A 26151-nucleotide genomic window follows, 5' to 3' on the forward strand; every position below is an offset into this window, starting at 1 on the left:
TTATAAACATTATAAACAATGAGTTGTATTACTAGGATAGAAAGAATATCATGTTCCTTGTTCCTTGATATGTCTGATCCGATCCCCACCCTGGAAGAAAACAAGCACACAGGAAAAACAATTTCTCTGGGGAAGGTTTTCCTCTGAAACAAAATCAGAGTCTTTAGCATCATGGGGATCTAAAAAGGAAAAAAAAAATTCACCTTTTAACCTTGTGATGACTGATCAACAAAATGGGAAAAACCAAAACTTTAGCCTGTGATGAAAATATGATATGATATGATATGCCAGCAGTCAAACAGATGGGGTTGTTTCCTCCAGCCTTAGGACATCCAAATCCGATCACATTCTTCATATTATGAACAGTCTTTCGCAAATGGGTTGCTGGGATCACAACAACCCAGCCTCGAAGAGATTTCTCCGTCTCAAAGTCTCGTCCACGAGTTTGAAAGTTTTCTTCACGAGTTTCTGGTCAAGGGCAGTGGTTCTGTAGATCTTAAAGACCCGATCCACTTGATCAGGGGCTGTGCTTTGAAAATACAACTCCTCGAATTTCATCTTTACAAACCTGAACAGAAGGAGAATGAAAAACGGTCATAGGATGAAAATTCCTTCTCTGCAAGAATGGGAAGATGAATTGCTTACTCATATGCATGCTCAATCTCTTGCTTTCCCGTAGAAACTGGCTGGTAATCTTTGAACCACTCACACACATTTAATGGAACCTACAGGATGTAGAACATCAAAGACCATACTGATTATAAATTTTCAACATCCAATATATGTATACAGGTCTAGCGGCCTTACTTTTAGAACCTTCTTTTCAAATATGTCAAATTTGTTCAGAAACAGCATGAAGGACGTGTTCTGCACAAAAGAAACAAGTTTTACATTAAGAGAAACTCCAGCTATGAGCAATCCTCAACCTTCTATACACAAAAAGAGCATATATAGCATAAAACCTCAAAGCATGGTTGCTTTAAGACCCAATCAAAGAGTTCTTTTGTCTCCATCATACGGTTCTTTTGTTCATCCTCAAAGAGAGTTTGATCATACCTAAAACACCATAAATTACCAGGTTAAGATATCTGCATTTTGGCACCATGCTCTGATATAGAAAGAGTTATATTAGGCATACAGACAGAAGGGAATTTACAGAAAGCTAAAGCAATAAGGATCTTACTCGCTAATAGCAACACAAAAGATAACAGCTGTAACTCCTTCAAAAAGATGGATCCATTTCCTTCTCTCATTTCTCTGGCCTCCGACATCAAAGAGTCTATATACTTCACCACTTTTCTTATTTTCCCCCACAGGGCTGCAGATGTCATGGACAACATGAGTTACTAATCAATATACCAAACAAAGTAAATGTGGACAGGAATTAATCCTGCATCTATGATGCAACCATCAATTTAAGTCGCCTTACCAAAAATATAATGCGCAAAGATCATGTCAAACATAAACACCTGATTAAGCACCTATTTGAATTTCTCTATATAAGTATATAAATCTGAAATTAGTAAATCAGATGTCTAGAAGGCAAGAATACATGCCTGTTTATTATGGCTAACCTAGTTCTTACATTAATGCACATGCAAAGGCAAAGGAAAGAATAGGCAGAAACACAATTCACCTGAACTGGATTTCTACAACACCAGTTGTACGAACTCTTGCATATAGAACATCCTCCTGCAATAGGAAAGTAGATTAGGAAGCATGTAAAAATTTCATTTTCCCTGTTTGCTGTATCATGCATGCTAATCTTATCAAGAGGTATTAATTCATTCATATGATAATTGTTTTATTTTTTGGCCATTACATGCTACTACAACTTCCATAAGAAAGAAACATTGCAAATTATAGATACCTTCGTTGGAATATAATTTGCATCAGACAATCTTTGCAAATTTTCCATGAAATAATGCGCACAATCTGGAACTTGAAGTTCATTACTGCGAGCATAGGTTTCCTACAAGTACATGGAGTGAATAAGTACTAACACGCTCCATCAAAAATAAACCTTCTTATTTCAACAGATTGAGTAAATTCCCACCCAACCACCGGCCCGAATAAAAAGAACACTAAAAATACAAAACTAAGCAATGGAGCTAGGCACAATCAGCTTATATCTTCTAGATACAGCAGCAGTTACCTGAATTGCAGAATCTTTCCACACAGTTTCTATGTCATGTGCAAGTTCTCTATTTAGACGTGGATAATCCAATCTGCCTCCAATTTCTGATAGTTTCTCTCCAATAACCTGATAGAGAATGGAAATTTTATGTTAAGATTTTGAACAAAGATTAGAAAACTTAAAAAAAGGAAGAAAAGAATCACAATGCTCTTTAATAAACTATACAAATACAATGAAGCAGAAAATTGATCACTTCAAACCTTATTTTCACTGGACAAAACATATTTGGAAGAGCATGCACCATTTTGAGCAAATTCCTTTGATCCATCATACAATATCTGTTGAACCACGCAAAGCATAATTTAGAAACATAGATAAAAGCTCATCTCATAACAGATAAAATTTCTCATCATAGATAACTGACACCAGACACCATTATATATTTATATTATACAAAAGGGAAATAACCAACACACCCTTTTCAGGTATTGCGTACTTTTATAGTCTGATAGATGTTGGCATGGATGACTGGGATATAGCTCTTTAGCTCTGCCTCGTCAAAACCAGTTTGAAACAGAAGCTTTATCTGCACACAAGTCGTGTAGAATAAAAAGGAGAAACACATATCATGTCAGCATTGTCAACAAGCATGAAATACAATTCAACAAAGGGCCAATTAATCTGTCTTGCCTGCTTAAAAATGGTTGACTTCCCAGATTCACCAGCACCTTTAAAACAAAAGAATATTTGAATCATTTATGAAGCAATCCAAAAAAGAAAAGGGGAGGGGGTTAGAGAGTCACTAGCATTCAAAGAACATGGAAAAATAAAGAAAAACAATATTCATTGAACAATGTCAGTAAACACAGTTTAAGGTGCTCAACTGCTTATCCGAATTGTGAAGAATTTATTGACCAAATATTCTTTGACTCTGAAGTCAGGAATAAGAAATATATCAAGCACCCAATGCCCATCTTATAGCAATTCTATATGCTCTGTGTTACTACTTGCCAAAGTCTAGGTTGAGAAACAAATAAAAAACACGCAATGCAGCCCATCAATACAACCAAAGCATTTGATGAGACTGGTATGCAATATCCACATCCTCAAGAACCTCAACTAAGCAGAACAGTTTCCATACCCAAACAAATAAAAGCATGGAACATTCAATAAAATCATTTCATTCTTGTAATTTTTGCGTACTGCTGAATAAAAACCATGATGATGCCACCTGATGTCTTCAACCAATCAAACATAAGTTTGAGAAGTTAATACTGTCAGATACAGAAGTGAACAACTCGTAATTTGCAAACAAAAAGGACAATAAGGAACAAAATCTTAGTTATACACACCAAGTAGTAGAAGCTTCTGGATATGCTTTTCAGCCTTTGTTTCTTGTTCAATTCTCCTTTCAATTTCTGCTGCCTGCAAATGCATAAATCTAGAAATTAAACTGAAGCCTAATTACCATATAAATAACAAAACCAAATCCAGAGTGTTCATCCAGTTGTACTCTCTAAAAGGGTAACAGACTATATATGTAAACTGTACTTTACCTGTGCGTTCTCCTCAGCATCTGCTTCAGTGTAATGACGGTTCTTGCTGCAGAGTAAGCCCATATTCTCTAGAACAGTAGACAGCATAGAAGATGCATGTATCAAGCTCCACAAGGTGTCTTATGTGCCCTTGCCTCCTATAATATTTGCGAATAATGCATTTAAGCCAACCTAAGCAGAAAGCCAACAATGATTAGAGATGTCTCCCCCCTAAGAGATCCTAGAGTCAAAAATCAAGAAACTACTTAAATCAACTTCAGAAACTTTCTAGCAAGCAAGCTGACAAATCATAAGAAAAATTATGATCTATGAATAATAGTCCTCAAACATCGATTAAATTGCCTGAAATCCAGTTATGAAACAAACCCATATGACTGCAGCCAAAACATTCAAAAAAAGTACAAACATGGATTATGAGCATATCATTTGATTAAATTCTTACCCAGATTTAAGAACAGTGATCAATTCCTTGTCACTTCACGTGAATCTACAAATTTAATGGGAACATGACAGTGAAGACACATGTCCACGTCGTAGAGAACAATTAATACACTATACATGAATGTCCATATTTTGTATTCACCATTTACCCACATAATCAATATACCCTCCTTTGGATGTTTACTAAGATTTGGACTTTACCACCCTCCTTCACCGCATAATTCTCATCTTCCCCAACTTTTCCGTAAGATTATAAACAGATTATACAAACTAAAGTGCTCAATTTTATCAAACAAGCTGAAATTACAGTCTCACTGCACTTCATAGCCCACCAATTTAGCAAGTGCTACAAATCTTAGCTGTTCACCGTTTTAGTCTACCAGAAAACTTTCACTTCAAAACAGTCGTTAAAAATCAGTGGAAACAGCCACATACTTGAGAAAAAAAGAAAATACAAATGCTAAAACAATTAAAACAGCAAATGAGCATAGCTAAAATCCCCCTGATCTAATCACCACAAAACCAACAAAGAGATCTTCAAATTCAAGCCAAAGAAACCAAAAGATCTAAAGAAAAAGAAAAAGATTGAAACTTCAACAAAACGCAAAAAAAAAAAAAAAGAACTTACCCAATAACAAGAAGAGACGTCTGGTGGGGTTGATGGAGTAGAAGGGTTGGCTTTAGATTTGGACAATTGGGGCAGGGCAAGCAACCAGAGAGAGAAAGAGAGAGTTAAAAAGAAAAAAGCTTTTGCTTTGTTTTTTTGCTAAGTATGGATATGTTATTTTATTAGCTGTAATAAAAAATGTTTGAAACTTTGTTTAAGTTCGAGTGTGAAAATGTGAATATAAATAAAAAGGAAGAGATGTTAGAGAGGCAAGGAAGAAGAGAGAAAGAGGAGCAAGGAAGCAAAGAAAGAAAGAGCGCCGAAAGCTGCAGAGGCTTTGGCTTTGGCTGCCTTCTCTTTCTCTCTATCTTCAGTCAAAGTTGGAAAGATGTGTACCTTCAAATAATAGCAACAGAAAAAATAAAAAGAAACACCTTCTATTTATATTAGTATGTATAGTATAGTATGAGCGAAAGGGTGTCTTGGGAAAATACATGTACGCGCTTAGACTAGACTCTTCTGCGGCAGCAGCTGCTGCTGCTACTGCTCCTACTGCTTTCTTTTTCCTTTGCTTTTCTCTCTGGTTCTCTGTGTTCAGAAAGTCTCGAGTATCTTCCCATATTTTGACCAAAGAAATAGACTTTTATTGATTATTTAAAAAAAAAAAAAAAGAAAAACAAAGAAATGGGTTTCACTTTTCTTCTTGTCTTGTTGGGTAATTTAGAATGCCATTATTCCATTTATTTTTTCAATCTTTGAAAAGATATTTTTGGACCAATTCTCTAGTATTCTATTTATACAAATTAAGTACTTGCGTAATTGAAAAGAACAAGATGTAACACGTTAATTATTTTAATAAACAAAGACTTGTTAATAAATTAATAGACAGAACAAATTTCCCATGATAGGGAAATATATATATGTTATTCTATTTGTTGAGTTTGTAGAATTTGTAGAGTTCGATATTTCAACTCGTGGATTTGTTATTTTCAATTTTTTGATTTCAATCATTTAACTTATTAGCTGAATATTATAGATAATTAAAAAAGAAGATTCAAACTTTTAGTTCACATATTTAAAACTGTTTATTCAAAGAATACAAATTAAGGGATGGGGTTTTGAATGTTTTTGTTATTGAAATATTTTTAATTTATTTTTAGTATTTTTGTTTCGAAATTGATTATGTTCAATTTTTGAGTTAAATATCAAATTTAGCATTATAATAGGGTTGAATTTTGTCACAATATTTTATTTTTTGGTTGATATTTGAATAAAAATTATTTTGTAAAATATTTTGTTTAGGCGAGTTAGAAAAAAAAAAGTTTAGAGTACAAAAATATACATGACATTTTTTTTATAATTTGGGAAGGAGGATTTTAATCATATAGAAATTATAATTCGAATCCTACTTTTTAAGTAAGAAAATCATGTACCAATTAACGAATCAAATATTCGAATTCAAATCTTACTTTTCAAATAAAAAGATCATACACCAATTTATAAATCAAATGTTTGGGTGCAAATATATTATACATCATTTTGTATTATATTTTATTGTCCAATAATTTTTTTTTTCAATTTTTTATCCCTTTTCCTTTTCTCTCTAAAATGTTCTTTCCTTCTCCTAAAAAATTTTCAGATTAAAATTTTAATTTTCAAAAAATACTCTAAAAAATAATCTAAAATACAAAAACACCTCTAAAATTAACCACAAATAAAAAAAAATGTCCAAAAACAATTTCAAAATTCTTTTCATGTTCAACAAAAAATTGAGATTTTTCGATTAAGGTTACAACATATAAATAAAAAATAATGTGTTTCAAATTTTGGAAACTACTGAGTATAATTTGCTATAATTTTTTATACAAAATGGGTTTGAAGAATAAAAGACCAAATAAGGTCCTATAACAAATGATTCAAAGTATCCACTATTTGAGAATCTTAAGTTCTAAAGTCGAATTAAGATTAAATTGAGTCGTTTTAGAATAGCATAATGCTAAAAAATTTTAAATAATTTTTTATATTTTTTATCACTTTAATCAAGTTTTTATATTTTTATTTTGATTCAAATAAACTTTTATAACTAATAATTGATTAATTGTCATTAGTAAAAATGATATTTGTTATTTTTTTATCCATATGACATTGATATAATGTTGATGTAGAGAGTGAAAAATACCAACATTATATCATGTTAAAATTAACAAGTCATATTATCATTAATTATGATATGTCAATATATCACATATCATTAATTATGCTATATTAATATGTCGCGTCAACGTCATACGATATAAAACGACAATAGTATTTGGAGTAAGTTAATTATTAATCATAAAGACTTTATTTGATTCAAAATAAAAATATAAAAATTTATTTATATTAAAATAAAAATATAAAAATTTAATTAAATATAATAAAACTATAAAACGTTATTTAATTTTTTTAAAATATTAGACCTTCTAGAATTCTTTAAAGTCTTTATTTTGTAATTGGGGATGAATACCCTTTTTGAAAAGGCTCAATTCAGGGAATGTATCTTGACCAGGCGGGTAAGAGAGAGGACATGACTCCATGAGCCGTTGAGCTAAAGTCCCAGGCCTCATTTAGATGTAAATACTGGTAAAAATGACAGAGTTAACTTATAATTGATAATTGAGTTATCCCTACTTGCATTAAAAAGACAAGAGACAGTAATGTTTTAATAATACTAGCATTTCTCACTAAAAGACAGATAATAGTAAACAATGGTTACTAACATCAGTCTGAAAAATTCCAGCCTCGTCAGCTTATAGCCAACCTTAACACTCAAACCTGTCAAGATATCAAAAGCCACTTAGGTAGTTTGCCACCAGATGCAACCTTGGAACCTAGCTACCAGCAGGCGCCATTAGTAATTCAAAATCTAAGAATTTAGCTAGGGAGTAGAGGCTTCCTTGAATATTATTCCAACAACATTACATGGAAATTTACAATTTTATAGGGAATTGATGATAGCATATAATCAAAAGGAACCGCATAGGAAGCCTTTGACAATGTTGTTGAACTGTGCTGAGTTCTCAATCTGGGGTACGTGAGATGTGTTCGGTATTACTTCCAGCCTCGCCTGCTTCCCAAGAAGTCTGAAATCCCAAATAGCCAGAAACTTCATTATACAAGCTAACAGCTTAGGCTTAGTAAAATATATAATACATTAATAATTATGAAATAATAATTTGAGGAGTGAATCCAATCCAAGTAGGGGTGTAGTGCATACTCCTTGAGTTCATAAGCCATCTTCAAAGGGAAAATCTGGTCTTGATCTCCCCAAACTAAAAGGACATCCTAATTATTAACAGGCAAATGGAAACGTTAAGCAGCAAAATATCAACACTCAGTGAAAGTTAAAAGATATTGTTAGTATCATGTGCTTAACTATAATATAGATATTTGAATTTTTAATCTTGATACTATTACTAGGTCAGGTTGCTGTTGGTAAAATTGATATGAACAGGGAAATTTGCAGACATTTGGAATGTTGTGTGAAAATGGCGGTGGATGAACCTGCTGAAGTGGAGCAAGCTTGACTGTGTCATCACCCTGAACAAGGGTCACACCCTTTAGAAGTTCCAACTTCTCCTTCCTGTTCTCTGAGTACAATTGCTGCATTTGCATGAAATATTAGAAATTAATAAATAAGTAAAGTGATATTGGAAATGACAGCTTCCATTTATATATGTCAGATAGTAGCCCATGACCAAAACTGTTGGATCTTTCGTTTCCTTAAATAGACAGAGACATTACACTTACGAAATCTGAAAACCAAAAACAAAAATTGCCCTACTAGCTTAGGTCCATGGCTAAGATTTAAACTAGAAATAATGGAAGAGTGGAACCCAGATTCCAGAAAAGCTAATGAAGAAACAAATAAGTGATCAAGAAACCTTTGCATTCGGACAAACTTTCCTGGAAAGGGAAACACATATATGCTCCCCTTGATACTAAAGTGAACATGGGCCACATTCTTTATGTGCATATATGATAGTAAAATGCAAAGATTGCGTTACAGGAAGGAACTCTTCCCCTTCTTCCTCCATCCGTCTGATTATGTTCATTTTAGCAAAGGTCCAAATTCAAATCTAGTAAAGATTCTTCCAGACCCCACTTTGTAATATTTGTCTCATTTTCCAGAAAAAACATATAAATTATTATATACTTTATCTCATTAAAGAAACAGAATTATTCACGAATCATTTTCTTCCAGAGTAAGGCAGTACCAGGATTATGGATTATCTGCTAGCTTCCGAGATATTATTGTTGTCAACTAGTTTGCACAAGGCGAAGAATTAATATATATGCTACTGAGCAAAAGGGCATCTCGCAATTCATAGTTATACGCAGAAGAGGCCACTTCTCAGCCGTTTTCTTTGTTAAATAATTCAATTTTTAATATGTCACTACGAAACTGTTTCGTATCTAGAAACGAGGCAAAAGTAAAAACTTACGTTGACAAAGTCATTCAAGAAAAAATCGGGAATCATGGCGATCATACGCTTGGACACAGCCAAACGAGTTAAAGTCCTTAACTGAGTAGCCGTCTCCGGAAGCATGAAGTCCTCGATGTTCTCCAAATTGGATCTCTTCAGCAAGGCCATGTTATCTGCTTTGCTCATGTTAACTCCAGAGCTCGCAATCACCACTTTCTCCACCTTGTCCGGCCACATTTTCGCCATATGGTACGCCACGAACCCTCCATAGCTCGTCCCCATGACGTGGTATTTCTTCACTTGGAGCTTCTCCATCAACTTCCCAACCGAAACGGCCTGGAAAACCTCGGACCTTTCCTTGGACTTTGTCATGGAATTCCCGAAAAAGATCAGGTCAGGGACGTAGACTTGGAAGTAAGGGGTAAAGAACTGGACCTGTCGGCGCCATTGCCAGATAGCGCTCGGACCGAAGCCGTGAAGCAAAACCAACACGGGTTTTCGTTCCTGGGTTGTTTGATCGGGCTTTGGTGCCCACAAGTGGATGGTGGTCTCGTCGTCAATGTCGGTGGATTGAGAAGTGAGGCCAGAGCTGGCAAAGCAGCGGCGGAGATAGACGCCGTATAAGGAGGCAAAGCTGAGAAAGGAGGGTGCCATGACTGTCGCTTGGTATAGAGAAAGGTTTCAGGCTAAGCCATGAAAGGGAAAGAAAGCAGGGGGGTGAGTTGGTATTGACTCTTTTGGGAACCTATTTATTTGGAAAGGCACTGACAACATTTTTCCTTGTTCAGGGTTTGTGATTGTTTCCTTTATTTGAATAATAAAATCACTAGAAAACGAAGGTAATGAAAACAAATTAAAAGTGCCTTTCTGTATGAAATAATTGCATACAAGATCATTGTCAATTTCTTTGTTGTTTATCAACAAATCTAACTCCATTTGGAAAGAGTGGAAAACCTTGGAGGACATTTCGTGTTATAGAAATAAATAGAGGCAGTATGGGTTGGTTTGGTTGGTTCCTTTGTGCGGGAGGCGATGGTGACCCGCTCACCAAACTCTCCCGACACCATTTAATTTTATAATCAGAAAGCATTGAGAGGCTCCGAGATGTGTCCATTGTATCTTTGCATGACCGTTCTTTACACCAAATAATATACTGTAGATAGGTTGCAATATTGGTTGCCTAGGACCAGAACATAATTTTCATTACTACAGTATGTACGGGTTCTGTCATGGAAATTTTCCCCATCACTAAAACATGATAAATTATTTTACACACCAACCTGCAGGGACATTCTGCTTCTGGGGTCTTCAGATTGATTAGCACCAGCCATAATCATGTTAGCAGGTCTGGCTTCCATCAAATTTATGGCGAGTGCATGGATCATCACTTTCAGCATATTAATCCTTTCTTAGTTTACAAATATAGCTACTTTTTCCTTTGTGTTTTGGCTTTTTTAAAAGATAAAAAACCGATGAATAAAAATTAAAAATTTTAAAAATTAATATATTGAACATAATCAATAATCAAAATATTGTTAATAAAAAATAAATTTTTACAGCATATAAATCAAGAAAAAAAAACTTACAATAGTTTTTTAAAAAAGTTGTGATCAATTATATTTTCTGAATTCAAATTTATCAATTAAAAATTATGTATCGAAAAAATTCATTTTTTTAGGATTGAGTGTTAGATATTTTGATTCATATTACTTTTGTTCATGAATTGAAATATGAAGACTTAATGACTCAAGTGTAGAATCATTTAGACGATTTGTATATTTTCTTTTAAAGAATTTGTTAAATGTTTTCAACCGACTCATACTTTAATCAAACTTGAAAAAAAAATTTAAAATTTTAGGGTGCCATATGAGGCCCCACCCCTGGGAGTAACTAAACTTACTAGTAATTAACTCTAACTCGTATCATTGAGGAGTGATCTCCTACTAGTATATAACTTGGTTCAATTTGTTAAAAAATTCGAGAAAGTTCACACAAATTTATTAATGGTGTCTATCGACCTTAAATAAAAAAAAAAGAAAACTATTTAATAATACATGAAGAAAAGGACATAAAACTGAAAGTAATGGCAAGCATGACCATATTACACGTAACTGTTAATTCATGGTACAATTTCACAAATTAAAAATAACCACTTGTCCATGAACTTCACATATATGAATAAGGAAACTACCTAAGAGTAATGGCCAACATGGCCACAAAACAAAACAAATTAACTGACAGTAACTCTCCAAGCTTAACCTCAATTTTCAACACACTTCCAAAAAGTTGAGCTTGGTTAACTCACACAACATCCATACAAATCTGTTTTTCAGAATAACACCTCATTATAGTCTTTTTTCTCCTTAACGACTATAACATTTTCTTCGTTGCATATACCTCTGTTTTGGCAAATCTTATCAATGTGCCCCATTTGATTGCAATATTGACATTTCACATTAGGACAGAACTAACAAAATTTCTCTATATGATTTTATTTTTTGCAATAGGAGCACAATTTCCATTGTTTTCCATCATTGTTTCCTCTATCATTCTTTTGGTCTTGGTCATTCCTTCGTTGATTATTACCCACTTCTTTATCTTGACTCCTAACCTTAAAAGCACCCTCCACATGTTCATCATTCTGAATAGCTTGTCTTTATTCTTGAGCTTGGAAGGCGTTTTCAAGCGTAGTAATTGTCAATTGAGCAATATTTTTAGAGTCCTCGAGTGAGGATATCTTAGCCTCAAGTTTTGCAAGGAGACTTACCAGAATCTTGCTCACGACAATCTGTGTTTATTAGCTAGCTTTATAATCTTGTCAATGTATTCTTTAATATTCTCTTCATTCTTCATCCTCAACATCTTGAACTCTCTATGGAGATTTAAGGCTTGCATATGATGGGTCCTCTTGTTGTCATGAAACTCCTTTTTTAGGTGATCCCAAGCATTTTTAGGTGATTCATAAGTCATTATTCTTGTGAAATAGCATATGACACAGCCGAATGGATGATAGAGAGAGTCTTAAATCTTTTTGCCACTTTCTCGCTATATTACTTCACCTGCACCACTATGGGGTTAGATCTCTATTATGGTGACTCACTTTCCACCTCCACAACCTCTCATAAATCGAAGGCTCTAAGATATATGCCTTTATCTTCACGGGCCAGATGTCATAATTTTCTCCTGTAAACACAGGTAAAGCAATGACATGAAAGCTTGAGGAAGACATGATTATGGTGTTCTATTTTAAGAACTTGAGAATGAAGATTTTCAAAAAGAAAACAGTTAGTGATTTTTTGCTTTCTCAGCCTCGTAAAATCCTTTAAAGTGCTCTGATACCATATTAGAAAATTTAGAAAAAGCTAACACAAATTCATTAATAATATCTAAATAATACATGAAGAAAAGAAAATAAAACTAAATATAGTGGCATGCATTACCATGTTACACTTAACTATCAGTTCATGGTACAATTTCATAAACTAGAAATAACCACATGTCCATGAACTTCACATATATAAATAAAGAAGCTACCTAAGAGTAATGGCCAACATAGCCACCAACAAAGCAAATTAATTGTCAGCAATTACCCAAGCTTGACCTCAATTTTCAACACTGTTTACACATGAACATGCATACTGATTAGGATTGGTAGCAATGACTTGAAAGAAGCTGCGACAAAGATTGAATTTTGTTTTGGAAGCTTTTCCTCTATATTTCTAATTAACCACCAAAATAGAACTATCTCAATTCTTTAATATGATTATCGAAAAACATTGGTAGTAAAGTTTAATTGTCAACCTCTACTCTTAACAGACTTTCACGGGGAGATCACTTGCATCCTTTCTTCTTTAACTCTCTTGATCTGCTTACATATATTATACTTGGAGAGTGTAAATAGTTGATTTTGGTTAATACCTATTCTTTAAAAAATTATTTTACCGTGTAATATTATATAGAAAATAATAAAAACAACAATTACAAGTGAAGTACTACTTCACATAAAACAATTAAAACAAGTAAAGCTCCACTTCATATAGAACAACTAGAACAAGTAAAGATATACTTCACACTGAACAATTAGACCAAGTGAAACACTACTTCACGTAGAATAACCACTTCATACGGATTGCAGTAAAAGTAACACGAAATGAGTAGTAGGGTTCATGGGTTACTTTCATGTGGAGATGTTTTAGAGAGTTTGACTTGGTGGCTCATATATGAATCTAGTCTTTTTCTTAACGTTTTCCTAAAGTACAAGTGTTTTTCCCTTTTACCTTCATCTCTTATCCTTATTCACGTACACGTTTTTCCTTTAAATTGTTCTTGTATAACTTTTCCTGTATATACCTCTTCCATTTACTCCCTACTTAAGAACAAATCTCATTATGTTATAAACGGTTATAAAATCCATTACTTTACTAGTTATATAATAGATTTTTAATCACTTCTCAACATGAAAAACTCAATAACGGTCACCCAATATTAAAGCCGTTATTCATTACATGCATTAAAATCCATTCTTAAGTAATTGGTGTTTCTTACACTACATATAGAGCCTTCACAATTTATTTGAGAGACTTTTCAAAACAGCCTTATTCTCACTCAGAGCTTCTCTCTATAGCCCTTTTATACATTCTCTACTTATTCTCTTCTTGTTTTCTTCCACCTGTCACGATACTCAGTATGTTTGAAAATATTCCAATTTTCCTCCCGTCGCTTCCAATACATCTTTGTACTTATTTGCAATGCTTCCCTTTTCTATCACAAGAACGCACTTTACAAGAAACAAGGAATACTTGCAAATATTCTAGCAAGAATCTGCTCCAACATGCTGTGGACGACGTTGGAATCAAGATTACAAGCTTGCCTGATATTGCCGATAAGCCGCAAAACAGACTATGTGAAAGCTGGGGTCTGCATTGCAACATACTAGCTCTGTGTAATTTGTTTGATTTGCTGATACTGTTACTCTTGTAAACTCTAGCAGAAAATTTCTGCTTCTTTGGATGGTGTGAAAAGACTTTTTACCTATGAATGATACCATTTTATTGCAGAAATACATATAACGATGGAGGCAGGTAAAGCATGTTAAATTCTGCAGAAATGTGCCTTTCAAAAGAAATTACACAAAAATGCTTTTGAGATGAACAATACTCACAATGAATAAATACTCTTGAAATGTGAATTTATTTACATCACTTGTCAATTTGAGTAGTTAATCACTTTACTGAACTGTAAAAGATTCAAACGGAACAGCAGTGCTCTAAACCTTAATTGTGAAACAATAAGACTACATGAAAATTTTCTGGCTTAATTATGATGGCTTACATACATGGAAGCTCAGCTCAAATATGATACCACAAGCAAACTGCAAGATTAGTGATGTGGAATAATGGATGGAAAAAATACATAATTACCGAAATTAAAGACAATAGTGCTTAGGTGCTTATGCTGGTATAAGTGAACCTAATTATCATTTTGATTAAGTTAATTGACCAAGTCAGGTTCTTAGGGAGACAAGAGATCAGATTAGAAAATGTTATCCACAAAAACAAGTGAGATATTGTAGGGGAAGTCAAAGCTCTCATGTATGTAGCCATTATTTTTTGGTGGGCAGGCATGACAGATTGTCATGCTAGACAATTAAGGAACAATGATAAGCTCCGGCAGAATTTATGTGACAATATTTTTTCCTTCCCCATGCGGGGAGAATCAATTATTGAACACATCAAACATACACCAGCTTCCTTTTGGTTACCAAAGTTATCCAAGTATATATAACCCGTGTAATCTGTTCACTGAATCTTGCCATTCACTGTACTTAACCTTTCACCAGAAAAAAAAAAAAATTAAGGAAGAAGAATCTCATCAACCTTAGGTATAACCTGAAGAATTTCATCAAGCTGGAGCTGCCAGATACATGAACAATTTCTATATGGTCAAAATTCGATATCTTTGAGTTCATCTAATCATTGATGAATCCATCCAAAGTCTCTTTTCAGACTGTTGCAGGGAGAAAGAAAAAGGACAGCCAGCTCTCTGTATCAATTATCCCGCAACACAGGAAGGGCATGATTTGACACGTGAATTATCCACTTATGTTATGGGTTTAAATTACCTGAAAATGCACATTGGAAATTTCTTTTTAAGTAATCAGGAGGAATTTTGTTGGAGGGCAATGCATTATTTTTATCATCTTGAATTAAATTTGCACACATCTTTGATGACCTGACAGGTCAGACTAGGCAATTTTGCAGGTTAATGATCTACTCGGTTTCATGGTGTGTTGGCATGACCACGATTTTCTTTGAGGGTTTTGTTTAGCTTTTTATTTTTATTTTCTTAAAATAGGAAGAAAAAAAAAAACTATTTAGTTGAGGTGCAAGGGCACACAGCTTAAACTAATCTGCCCTGTTTATTAAACTAAAACTAGACAAATGAGATGTCAAAGCTTCAAGGAGAGAATTTTGTTGTTGGATATACCCCATTTTTTTTTAATAAGCAGGATGGATTGTCATGCTAGACGATAATTCCTGTTGCAAAGGGTGACGTGGACATCTTTTCCTCCATGCTGGGGTACTGTCAATGAACACAATCAAACTTTCCATCAGTTTTCCTTACAATTATTAAACTCAGGGAAGTAAACATGAGCTAGCTGTTATCTTGAAAACTTGTCATTCACTGAACCTCTAGGATGAAGAGAAGAAGAAGAAGAAGGAAAGAATCTCAACAACCTTAGCTAACTACCTAACTCACTTCATTCCTTTGACAAAATATAATGAAATCTCTATTAATATTCCAATGAACAGCAACACAGGCAGCATGAAGTCTAGTCCGAAAACTAGCTTGATACATGCATAATTTGTATAGTCAAAAAATCCAGCTTTTGGTGTTCATCTAATCATCAATGAAACCAAAAAAAAAAAAAAAAAGAAAGAAAGAAAGAAAGAAAAGGTTTTTTCGAATGCTGCGGAGGGAACAGAAAGAAGAGGGAGACATGATCTCCGCTCAAAGAAAAGTAGCTCCTTTTATAATTCCCTAAACACACCAATGAGACACGTGGAGATTTGCCCATTATTACTGGTTTGAAGTTCTGGTTTGTGTATGGAACTAACTCTATTGAATAATTGATCGCAGTCGGTTCAGAAAATTTGAATATGACAAATTTTACAAGTATTAAGTACACATTTTTAGTTTGAATTCACATTTGGCATTTCCCTGTTTTTCAAGCATTAAGTACAAATTACCTCATCTGGGGTTGAACTAAAGAAAATGCTCCACTAACTCCCACAGGAAAATAATGACCTAAAATTCAACCTCTATGTTGGCAACCACACCAAATTAAGTATTAAAAAGCAATAAAGAGATCAGTTGGATATTTGGAAAAGAGATACCAAAAATATCATTTTCAGTTTCTGAAATCAAGTGACTACATTTTCTTTGAGACGCGGATAGAGTTCTAGAACTCTGGGTTACCTACTACAAACCCTGATTTTCCATTCATGGAAAACGATAGGAGAAAAAGAAATGTTAATTAGATAGGCCAGACTGGACCAAGGAGACTCCTCTCCTTCACTTCTTTTTTCTTTTTAGTCATAGGAGGCTCCTCTCCTTCACCTAATACATATGTGCCATATGTTTTTGGCATCTATCAAGCTTTTATGGCCATCGATGGAAATATCCAATGAATATGATAAACCCAAAGATGCAATTATCAGCGTTTTTGTCTGGTTTTCAATTAAATCATATGTTACTTGCTCAATTTTCTTATGATAAGAGCCGCCACCAACCACGGCCACCCTGGCAACCATGCTGTGTTTCTCTCCAGGGTTTTTATAACATTAATGTCAACATAACTGACCCTAGCTAGGGACCCTTCAAAAAGTTTGGCATGTAACTTCACTTTCTTATGAAGTTGCCATTCCAATAAGAGAGCCCTTTATAATTCCATAACTTTCACCTAAAACTTGTGAGACTTTAATGATAACTACTATTTTTTGTTTGAATTTATGTGGAAATCAAAAGACCCATATGTTAGAAACAAGTGGCTTGTGTAGAACTTGAAAAATTAAAAAGCAAAAACATAATCAAATTTCATGTGGAAATGGAATACTGTTAATTGTGAAAATGTCTTTGATAATTTTTCTATGAAGACCAAGTGAGGTGGTTGTGGGTAGATTGATTTGTTCATCCTTTTCATTTTGACCTTTTAGAGCAAAATGAGTTGCATGATTTTATTGCATTAAACCTTTAATATGGCATTAACCATAGCTGGGCGGGGATTTAGAGGGCCAATTAACATTTGCTTTTTGTTGGATTCATGTTAAAAATTTTCCATTAATCTAAGACCTACTTAAGCAGGCCATCTAATATAATTAAGCCTCTAACAAAGTGAGAAAAAGGCAAGTTATCATGGCAAACATGTTTTGCCAATTGTTTATTTCATCTTACCAGCATGAAGTCATGTTTGACATAATTTTGATGCTTGTCACCTTACCCTTTCTATTAGTTTATTTGTTCTAAGTTTTTATGTTAATTAGTTAGCCGAATGAAATGGTCAAATTGTTCTAGAATCATTGTTAGTAATTGTATGTTGTTGAGATAGCACATTCTTGGAATTTGATGCCTGTCCGGTTGGTGACCCTAATCCAAGAAAGGCTTAGTTGCCCATGAAACCCCTTAACCCAAATAAAATTTGCAGGTGATTATGACATATATTTACTCTTTCCAAGTGGATTCTTAAGCCTCAAATAAAAAATTTCAATTATTCAGTCACTTAGTGTTTGTCTAATTGCTTGCAGACAAAAAATTACTTACTTTTCACTTTAAACTTTCTATTGTTTAATTGTAGTCCAATTTTATTTTCTGACACCCAAAAAAAGTGAAAAATGTGCTTAAATTATATGAAATGACTGATGTTATGGTTGCCATGGAAAGCAATAGTGGGGCAAAACTTAAAGGAGAAGAGAGCAATTATTAAATGGAGATTCATGCATATTTCTAAATTGTGGAAAACATTTCTGCTTAAGGGTTATAGCAAATTTTCTTTTTGCCCATTTTTTAATTGAAGATGAAAGTCGAGGTATTCTGGTATGAGGACACATAACAAACAGGGTTTTATGAGGAATATATTAAATCTTTTTGCATATAAATTATGACCGTCAAATATTTCACATTGATGAGCAAAGACATTGAGGAGACAAAAATAATTGAAGACTTTCTATATATATGGATTTGAGAGAGGAGTAGGTAAGTGAATGAACTATAAAGGTCTTCTAAGCCTTCACAATAGTCCTTAGAGCCTGGAAAGATTTTCCATTTTTCCCTCTCATTTTCTGTCCTGTTCTTGGATACTTTTCCTGCATAGAGAGCACTTGAGCATTTTTCTGTATAGAAAAGGGATTGTTTGTTTGGTCTGGAAATCAGGAAGGTTTGCTGTACAAGATGACTGTGAAGAAGGTCACATGGAAATCTCTCATGTTAAGCTGTTACAAGAACAACAACAACTCCTCTGATTCTGGCGAAAAGATTTTGAAGCCATGTCAATTCCAGAGACTATCCCTCACGGATGTAAGCGATCCCAACTCACAACTCTCTGTTGATGATCTCTCAACCTCTCTCCTTGGCTCAAATCTCCACGTCTTTACCTTCTCGGAGCTAAGAGTGATAACTCATAATTTCGCACGGTGTAATCTGCTGGGAGAAGGAGGGTTCGGACCAGTGTACAAGGGTTTTATTGATGACAAGCTTAGGCCTGGATTGAAGGCTCAACCGGTGGCTGTCAAGGCACTGGACTTGGATGGCTTTCAAGGTCATAGAGAGTGGCTGGTTAGTTTCACAGATGATCTCATGCATAAGATATATGGTAGCATAAATGTTAATCTCCACCTAACTGCAGTTAAATATATAAACCAAAAATTTTCTTGCAGGCGGAGATAATCTTTCTGGGACAACTGAGGCATCCGCATCTTGTTAAGTTGGTTGGATATTGTTACGAAGAAGAGAACAGACTCCTAGTGTACGAATACATGCCAAGAGGAAGCCTAGAAAATCAACTATTTAGAAGTATGTAGCTCATTTCAGAAACTATTTACTATTTTCACTGCAATTTATTTAGAAATCCTGGATCTAGTCGTTCAAACTGAGGGATACGTCACAGAGAGTGAGAGGTAAAATGATTATAGTGAAAAGTATTTGGACTTTTTCAAGTACGTATGAGATCACATAGGCCAAAACCAGCTTTGGGAAGTAGTGATTCTGATTAATGGTTGCTGATGTCAAATGAAAGAGAACCCTTTTGACTATCGATTGTTACTTGCAAAATTAATATCTGTTAAACTATTTGCTTCCAAATATCAAATTAAGGTGATAAGCTGTTCTAGTTGCCAGTTGCGAAAGTTAAATTGTGCTTTTGGTCAATATACAGGGTATTCTGCTGCTTTACCGTGGTCAACCAGGATGAAAATTGCATTAGGAGCAGCAAAGGGCCTTGCCTTCCTACATGAAGCAGATAAACCAGTGATATACCGAGACTTTAAAACTTCAAACATCTTATTAGACTCTGTAAGCCCTTTTGCTAAGCTCTTATGTTTCGATATTCTATACACAGTACACTAAGTCCTGATGGTGATGAAAATAGGAGGAGAAAACTAGTTCTGAAATGGCTGTCTGATTGTTTTGAATTCTCATTGCAGGATTACAATTGTAAACTATCAGATTTTGGGTTAGCAAAGGATGGTCCAGAAGGAGAAGAGACACATGTAACAACCCGAGTAATAGGCACACAAGGCTATGCTGCTCCAGAGTATATCATGACTGGTAAGCTGAATCAATCTTAATGCATTTAACCCTCATGGAAAGCAATGAGGCTTGCAGCAAACACCAAAATCAATATCTCTGTTTTCAAGTTTTAACTCTAAAAAAAATGGTTATCAAATGCAACTTTTCCATTGGTTTCAAAGTCAAAACATGCACTAACCGAACCCCATATTCATCTGTTAATTTCAGGTCACCTCACAACAATGAGTGACGTGTACAGCTTTGGAGTGGTTCTCTTAGAGCTGCTAACAGGAAAACGATCAATGGACAATACTCGCCCCAGTCGAGAGCAGAGTCTTGTAGAATGGGCAAGGCCACTTTTAAGGGACCTTAAAAGGCTTGACCGGCTTATAGACCCCAGACTCGAGGGACAATTTTCCAGCAAAGGGGCTCAAAGGGTAGCAGCATTGGCTTACAAATCCTTGAGCCACCGCCCAAAGCCAAGGCCTACAATGGGCGATGTGGTCAAGATCCTGGAGTGTCTACAGGGGTTTGAGGATGAATTTGTTGGACCATTTGTGTATGTGGTGCCAAGTGAAACTGATGATAGCAAGGAATTTTTGGCAAAGAAGGAAATTAAAACAAATGAACAAGAGAAGGATTGCAGTGGAGAAAATGGACGCAATCCACTTCGACGTAGTTGGAGAAATCGGATCAAATTGCCTCTTTCTTCCGTAGCAAATTCCGAATCTCCATGTAGCATGAGCGTATGAGAATTCCATGAGGACAGTACACTACATGGTTGAATTTGTCTAATTAAGTTGTAAATATTGTCAGGACAGTTCTAAGTTCAAGGAATAGCGAGAGAGGAAACAAAAATATATTACAAAATCAGATCATCACAGCATAAAATAGTTACCACTAGAATTCAAAAGTGTTTGTTGAAGAGTTGAAAATAATATTAGGAGAGCACTCTAAGAAGAATTGAAGTGCTCGTGAGTTGTTCTGTTTAGCTTAGTTGGTATTAGTGTTCACAAGTCATTGACGAAACAAAATCTCTTTGACTCAATTTCGCCCTCATTCAGGCAAGGATATTATTCAGTATTTTGAATGAAAATATTGATATTACTGCCAGAATTTGCAGCGACTTTATTCAATATCTAACCCTTCTTTTTCAGCTAAACATTTGAACTGCATGCATTTCCATCCTGTTTTGTCTTGGAAAAAGGAAAAGACATCCACCTAACTTATAAACTTTCAATTAAATTGTTCCCAGCTCGAGAATAGACAAAAACCTACCATAGATTTTAATAACAGATAAAATTTCAAAAGGATCATATTAAAGATATTTGCAGTCGCTTGATTACATCAATGCAAGAACAGAGTATTGAAAGTTTCAACAACCACTCACTGGCCGGCCCTCTAAACTAATTATATACTTAATGTTCTTCCTAGCCTCATTTCATATTGGTTACCAATGTTTCTGATGGAAGTTGGGAATTTCGTCTGACTTATGGGAACTAAGCATTTGTTTTATAGTAAGTTAGTCTGTCGTAATCTTTGCAGACTGCATCATTATCTATAATGATAAATTAATAGGTTTAATTAACAATCAGATGAGTGCTTTAGAAATGGCTGCAACAGATCTAGAGGGAGGTATGAACTAAAGGGATAAATTCCTGCAAGACATGATGATGCCTAACCTTATGGAAACAGATGTGATCTGTGTACTTTTAGCTTACAAGTTTGGGAAAAAATAAATATCAAATTCACAGGCAAGCAGAAACCCCGTTATTGTTGATAATCTCTATCAGAAAACAATTGGGAATGTTTGCTGGAAACTATGAATCTTTTGTTGGAAATACATCAAAGAGCATCAGAAAAGCAGCATTGAGAATTCTTAAAATCCCAAATTCAAATCCTCCAACTCCAATATATTTATAGGCTTGGAAAGGTAATCCAAATAAAATGGGCAACTTCCTTCTTCTGTCTTGTCTATGTTAACCATACCTTACCTAGTTTGTTAACCAACCAAAATGTAGGAGTACAATTTATGAACCTGGAAAGGTTCCAACGGAGCCTATTGAGAAGGTTTTGTTTAGAAATTAGAGTTGTGACGATATCAGAATTGTTATGGAAGAAGCTTGGAAAGAAAGTTCCAAAATGCAGCATGCTTCATGCAAAGAATGGTCGTCTTTAAGAAAGCTGACTATTAATAAATTTATTGGCCAATCTTTACAGTTCACATCATTGCATCATCTGAATTTGTCTGTCTGGGATTAAGACAACTCGAAACTGTAAAAAGAACAAATTCCTTGTTTCCAGCTTCCAATTGAAATCTCGTCGAGAAACCAAAACATATTCTCTGTTTTAGAGCCAAGTCCTCTGCCCTGCATAATTGACCATGACCTAATCAATCTCTCATTGCTTTTTCCCTATTTTAAGGGGTAGATAAAAACTCCTTGACCATTTGGATGAGCTGAGATTTGAATGGCCGCCACCCCAACAAAGTAGGTTAACCATTAGGCAAGTCCCAAATTCATGACAGAATCAGTCTGCTTCCAGTTTCATTATACTGTTTAAAGAGTTGTTTTCTAAACCCAAAACACATCCAATTCGTTGCCTTTTGTTGATACATGATTGACTAATGCTTTGAAACATCTCAGATGGCATTTTGTGGTATTAATACCAACATTAATGAGTTTGAAATCCAGAAAAGCATTCCCCCAAAACAAACAATCATAAATAGAAAAACTACCGATTGACAATTACAGTAATGACTTTTTAACTTAAGAGTCGGATGATTACATATTAACACATACCATGATCACCCAATCCAAACCCAGAAACAGACAGAGCCCAGGCACCTCAACCTAAAAAAGAAACCAGAAAAAAAAAAGGGAAAATAAACTGCCCTTTCTTTCATTAGGCACAGGCACAAGTGCTATTAACGCCAGCAATCTGATCATCCTCCTCATTCCTAAACACCAAAAACCCAACCGTTAAGCCCAAAACAATAGCCAGAAACACACCTCCATTGAACGACATAATCGCCAGCATCAACAAATACCCTAAAGCCGAGCTCAACCCAAAAAGCACCCCTCCCACGATCTTCTTCACCGACCACTTACCTCTATTTCCAGACCCAGCTCCCTTCTGCTGCAGCAAAAGCGGTTCTTCAGCCGTCCCCTCCGCCGGCTTCCCTCCCCGCCTGACCTGATACCTTACGTGCTCCAAGTACTGGTATAAAGCAGAAGCCAAAACACAAGCCAGAAGAGTCAACGCGTAACTCAGCCATGACTCGGTCCGCCAGGAACTGAACAGGAGAGTCACCTGCCGGCTCCAGTAAAAGGTCATGTGCATCATTTCTACCGTGTTTTACGGTGAAGAAAAGAAAAGAAAAGAAAATCAGTGTGAATAAATTAAATGAAGTACAAAATTTCTCCTTAGTTTCCCAGAACCAAAAGAGAGATCAACGATTAAAGCTGAAGAATTTATATTCATAAAAGAAGAGGTTGCAACTTGCAACCCAACTGTACTATATTTAAATTTGTGTAGTACAATTTCAGAATAGGATTGGCACTTTATGTTTGGAAATGCCATTGTTTGATGTTATATTTACCATTTTGCTCCTTTACTCTTTTTTTTTTTTTTTTTTACATTTTTCAGGGTTTTACTGGCAGACAAACAATATTAACCCTTGTTACTTCTTGGCTTAAGAGAAGTCGTAATGTTTACGAAAGTGTGGGTCAGGCAGGCCAGCTGGTTTCTCTGAGTGGGTCAATTCGGACTTTGGATTATACGAAGGGAAACGATTAATTCATGATTGATGTTAGAAACAAATTTGGATTAAGCCGCCAAACCTTTTTATCTTGTACTCCTGGGCTATAAGGCTGATTAAGATAGGGACAACGTTATTATCAATCTTATCAAATAGATACATCCATTTGCCCATCTATTTCTTGGGTTTAAATTCGTTATTCCATTCAAAGAGTTAAACGAGTGTGTTAAAAATATTTTTTAATATAAAAAATTTGTGTGGTTATTTTTTAGCTTTTTCATTCGAGCTCTCACAGGTTTCCGATATTGGAAGACTTATACATCTAAGATCAAGTCATCATTTATTCTCTACATTTAAACCAACTCAGTTTGTTAGAATTGATTGTCTCTCCCTTGACCTGTGTCTTGGCCAACTATAACCTTCTAACAAAAACATAGTCCCCTAACAAAAGAAATATAAAAAATTATGCTATCAATTATTAATTGTTGTATTGAATATAACTTATATATAATTATAAGTAATATTTTAACTTTTTTTATTGTCGAGTGGCAGCTTTGCAATTACATGGCCATGGCGGTGCATCCAGCGACATGGAAGTTAAAAGTTATATTTGTTATTACACAAGTGAGAAAGAGTAGGGTGTGCAGTACAAAGGCAATGAACAGTCTGTACTGCGTACCGCAATAGAATAGAACGTTCTTGCCCGTACGAAAAGCAAAGCCCCATCCCAGCAAGTAGCAGCAAGCTTTATCTACTGCTTTCTCGGTTTCTGAAAATCAGTAAGGGATGCTACTAAAATATATTGCTATTGGACAACACCAATCTTATAGCACTAGTTTAAGATTTTTTTTTGTTTATAAAATATAGTAATTACAATCAAGAATAATCATATAATTTTAACAGATCTAGATGATACATCAATAAAATGCATATTAAAAAATAATTGAAAATATTATTTACTCAAAAGCATAAAATGTAATAATTGATGTATAGAATAAGTTAACAACATTTGTTGATTTACGATTTGGTTTCTTTTGTCTGAAACTTTCGTTTAATTGTTCTTAACAAAAAGCTATAATCTAAATATTACGTAAAAATTAAATTTTTTACCAAGCTTTATAAAATACTAAATTAATAATTCAAGGTGATGTTAGAATACTCGTGTTCCGTAATTTAAGATATGAAATATTTTGACAAATGAAAATACAAGAAAATGGGAATAGCAATAGATAAAATTATTGTATTTTTGACCCATCAGTTAATTTGTAATCTTGTAGGCATTTGTCTTGTTAGGAATCATGATATGCAAACATAAACATCCCTGGATAGGACAGGCAAGCCGGCATCAATCATAAGTATCAAGGGGCAAATTCCTTTTTGACATTATAAACTCCGGAAATTATTGAATTTTTTTTTTTGGTGTGTTTGAGTAGTAAGAATATTAAACAATAATAGCCAGGTTTCATGATTAAGCATGTTCTCTAACAACCGTATCACTTTTTCCACATTGTGATATCGATCTTGAACCAATTTCCACGAAGCCCATATAATCCTTCCAAACATCTAAGCAAGATCAATAATTAAGGATGGCTTACAACCCATAATTAATTAATTTAAATTAGCACAAAATGCCATATAAAACTAATCAATTTATATGATCAGCGCCGTTGATTTTTTTTTTTTAAATAATAAGAATTTCATTGAACGACGGGTGAGAAAACTCACTACCCTCAGCATCATAGCAGTCGAATTAATAATTAACAAGTGGACTAATGTATAAGATTAACATAATTAGCAGTCTGAAAATTTTCCCATCCCTCTAAATCAATTCCTTCAACAAGTAAGTCAAATTATTAACATGAACAAATCATTACATAATGGCCGAAGATAGAGATGACCAAGTCTTATAAGCCCTAGAAAAAGTACTATTGTCAGACCTGGCCATAATTCCAAATGCAGTTCAAATGAGGCACCAATATTTAATAATGTTTATATTGCATTATCACGAGTTGCATTGTGTATTTATATCTTTAAGTTATAAATTTTGTTTTTTTTTTTGGTACAATTTAATTAACTCTTAACATTAATTATAACATTTTCAACATATAAATTGCAAGAAAATGAAAGCTTCTATGGCATTCCATGATCTGGATATCTATATTGGATAAGTTTTGGATTTCAGAGAAAGAATTCTTAGACATTTTTTTTTTTTGCCCCATCCCACTGATCAACTTGATAAGCAGTGGGGCCAAGAGGTTCCTTTCCTATTTGGACCCAACCTTTTATTCTCAAAAAATTAGCCACGATGTTCATACTAGAGTAACGGCTCAACAACCTACCACATGAACTATTGCCAAGAACTCGTAAGGTCACAGTCTTAAGGTCTAACGCTCCAGTGCCAA

The 26151-nt window shown here is 34.5% G+C and overlaps 4 protein-coding genes across 6 annotated transcripts; 1 reads left to right on the top strand and 3 right to left on the bottom strand.

The window, feature by feature from the left end:
* On the bottom strand, window positions 1-5291 carry LOC18588166 (G protein alpha subunit 1). The gene is made up of 14 exons (XM_007012385.3): window positions 4763-5291; window positions 3694-3864; window positions 3490-3562; window positions 2828-2865; window positions 2634-2723; window positions 2398-2475; window positions 2156-2263; window positions 1871-1972; window positions 1637-1692; window positions 1184-1318; window positions 963-1056; window positions 808-867; window positions 646-725; window positions 1-568 (listed from the first exon to the last, which is right to left on the bottom strand). The coding sequence occupies exons 2-14, from the start codon at window positions 3778-3780 to the stop codon at window positions 391-393; spliced, it is 1179 nt and encodes a 392-aa protein (XP_007012447.3). The 5' UTR covers window positions 3781-3864; window positions 4763-5291; the 3' UTR covers window positions 1-390.
* A 2144-nt stretch (window positions 5292-7435) lies between these two features.
* On the bottom strand, window positions 7436-10122 carry LOC18588167 (uncharacterized). Of its 3 annotated transcripts, none has more exons than XM_018126615.2 (4): window positions 9226-10121; window positions 8249-8383; window positions 7998-8065; window positions 7436-7863 (listed from the first exon to the last, which is right to left on the bottom strand). In XM_018126615.2, exons 1-4 carry the CDS (start codon window positions 9859-9861, stop codon window positions 7746-7748), a joined length of 957 nt encoding a protein of 318 aa, XP_017982104.2. In that variant the 5' UTR covers window positions 9862-10121; the 3' UTR covers window positions 7436-7745. The 3 variants fall into 3 exon arrangements, with proteins under 3 accessions (XP_017982104.2, XP_017982105.2, XP_007012452.3); XM_018126616.2 differs by having other exon boundaries at window positions 8285-8383; window positions 9226-10113; XM_007012390.3 differs by lacking the exon at window positions 7998-8065 and having other exon boundaries at window positions 8285-8383; window positions 9226-10122.
* An 8155-nt stretch (window positions 10123-18277) lies between these two features.
* On the top strand, window positions 18278-21105 carry ARSK1 (root-specific kinase 1). Its single transcript, XM_007012392.3, has 5 exons — window positions 18278-19038; window positions 19140-19275; window positions 19637-19773; window positions 19905-20028; window positions 20218-21105. Exons 1-5 carry the CDS (start codon window positions 18655-18657, stop codon window positions 20739-20741), a joined length of 1305 nt encoding a protein of 434 aa, XP_007012454.1. The 5' UTR covers window positions 18278-18654; the 3' UTR covers window positions 20742-21105.
* Window positions 21106-22729: 1624 nt separating this feature from the next.
* LOC18588170 (copper transporter 5.1-like) lies at window positions 22730-23480 on the bottom strand. The gene has a single exon (XM_018127515.2). The coding sequence runs from the start codon at window positions 23332-23334 to the stop codon at window positions 22894-22896; it is 441 nt and encodes a 146-aa protein (XP_017983004.2). The 5' UTR covers window positions 23335-23480; the 3' UTR covers window positions 22730-22893.
* Between the last annotated feature and the right edge of the window lie 2671 nt (window positions 23481-26151).

The sequence above is a fragment of the Theobroma cacao genome, chromosome 9 (assembly GCF_053813885.1).
Source record: "Theobroma cacao isolate CCN51 chromosome 9, ASM5381388v1, whole genome shotgun sequence".
Classification (NCBI taxonomy): Eukaryota; Viridiplantae; Streptophyta; class Magnoliopsida; order Malvales; family Malvaceae; genus Theobroma; species Theobroma cacao.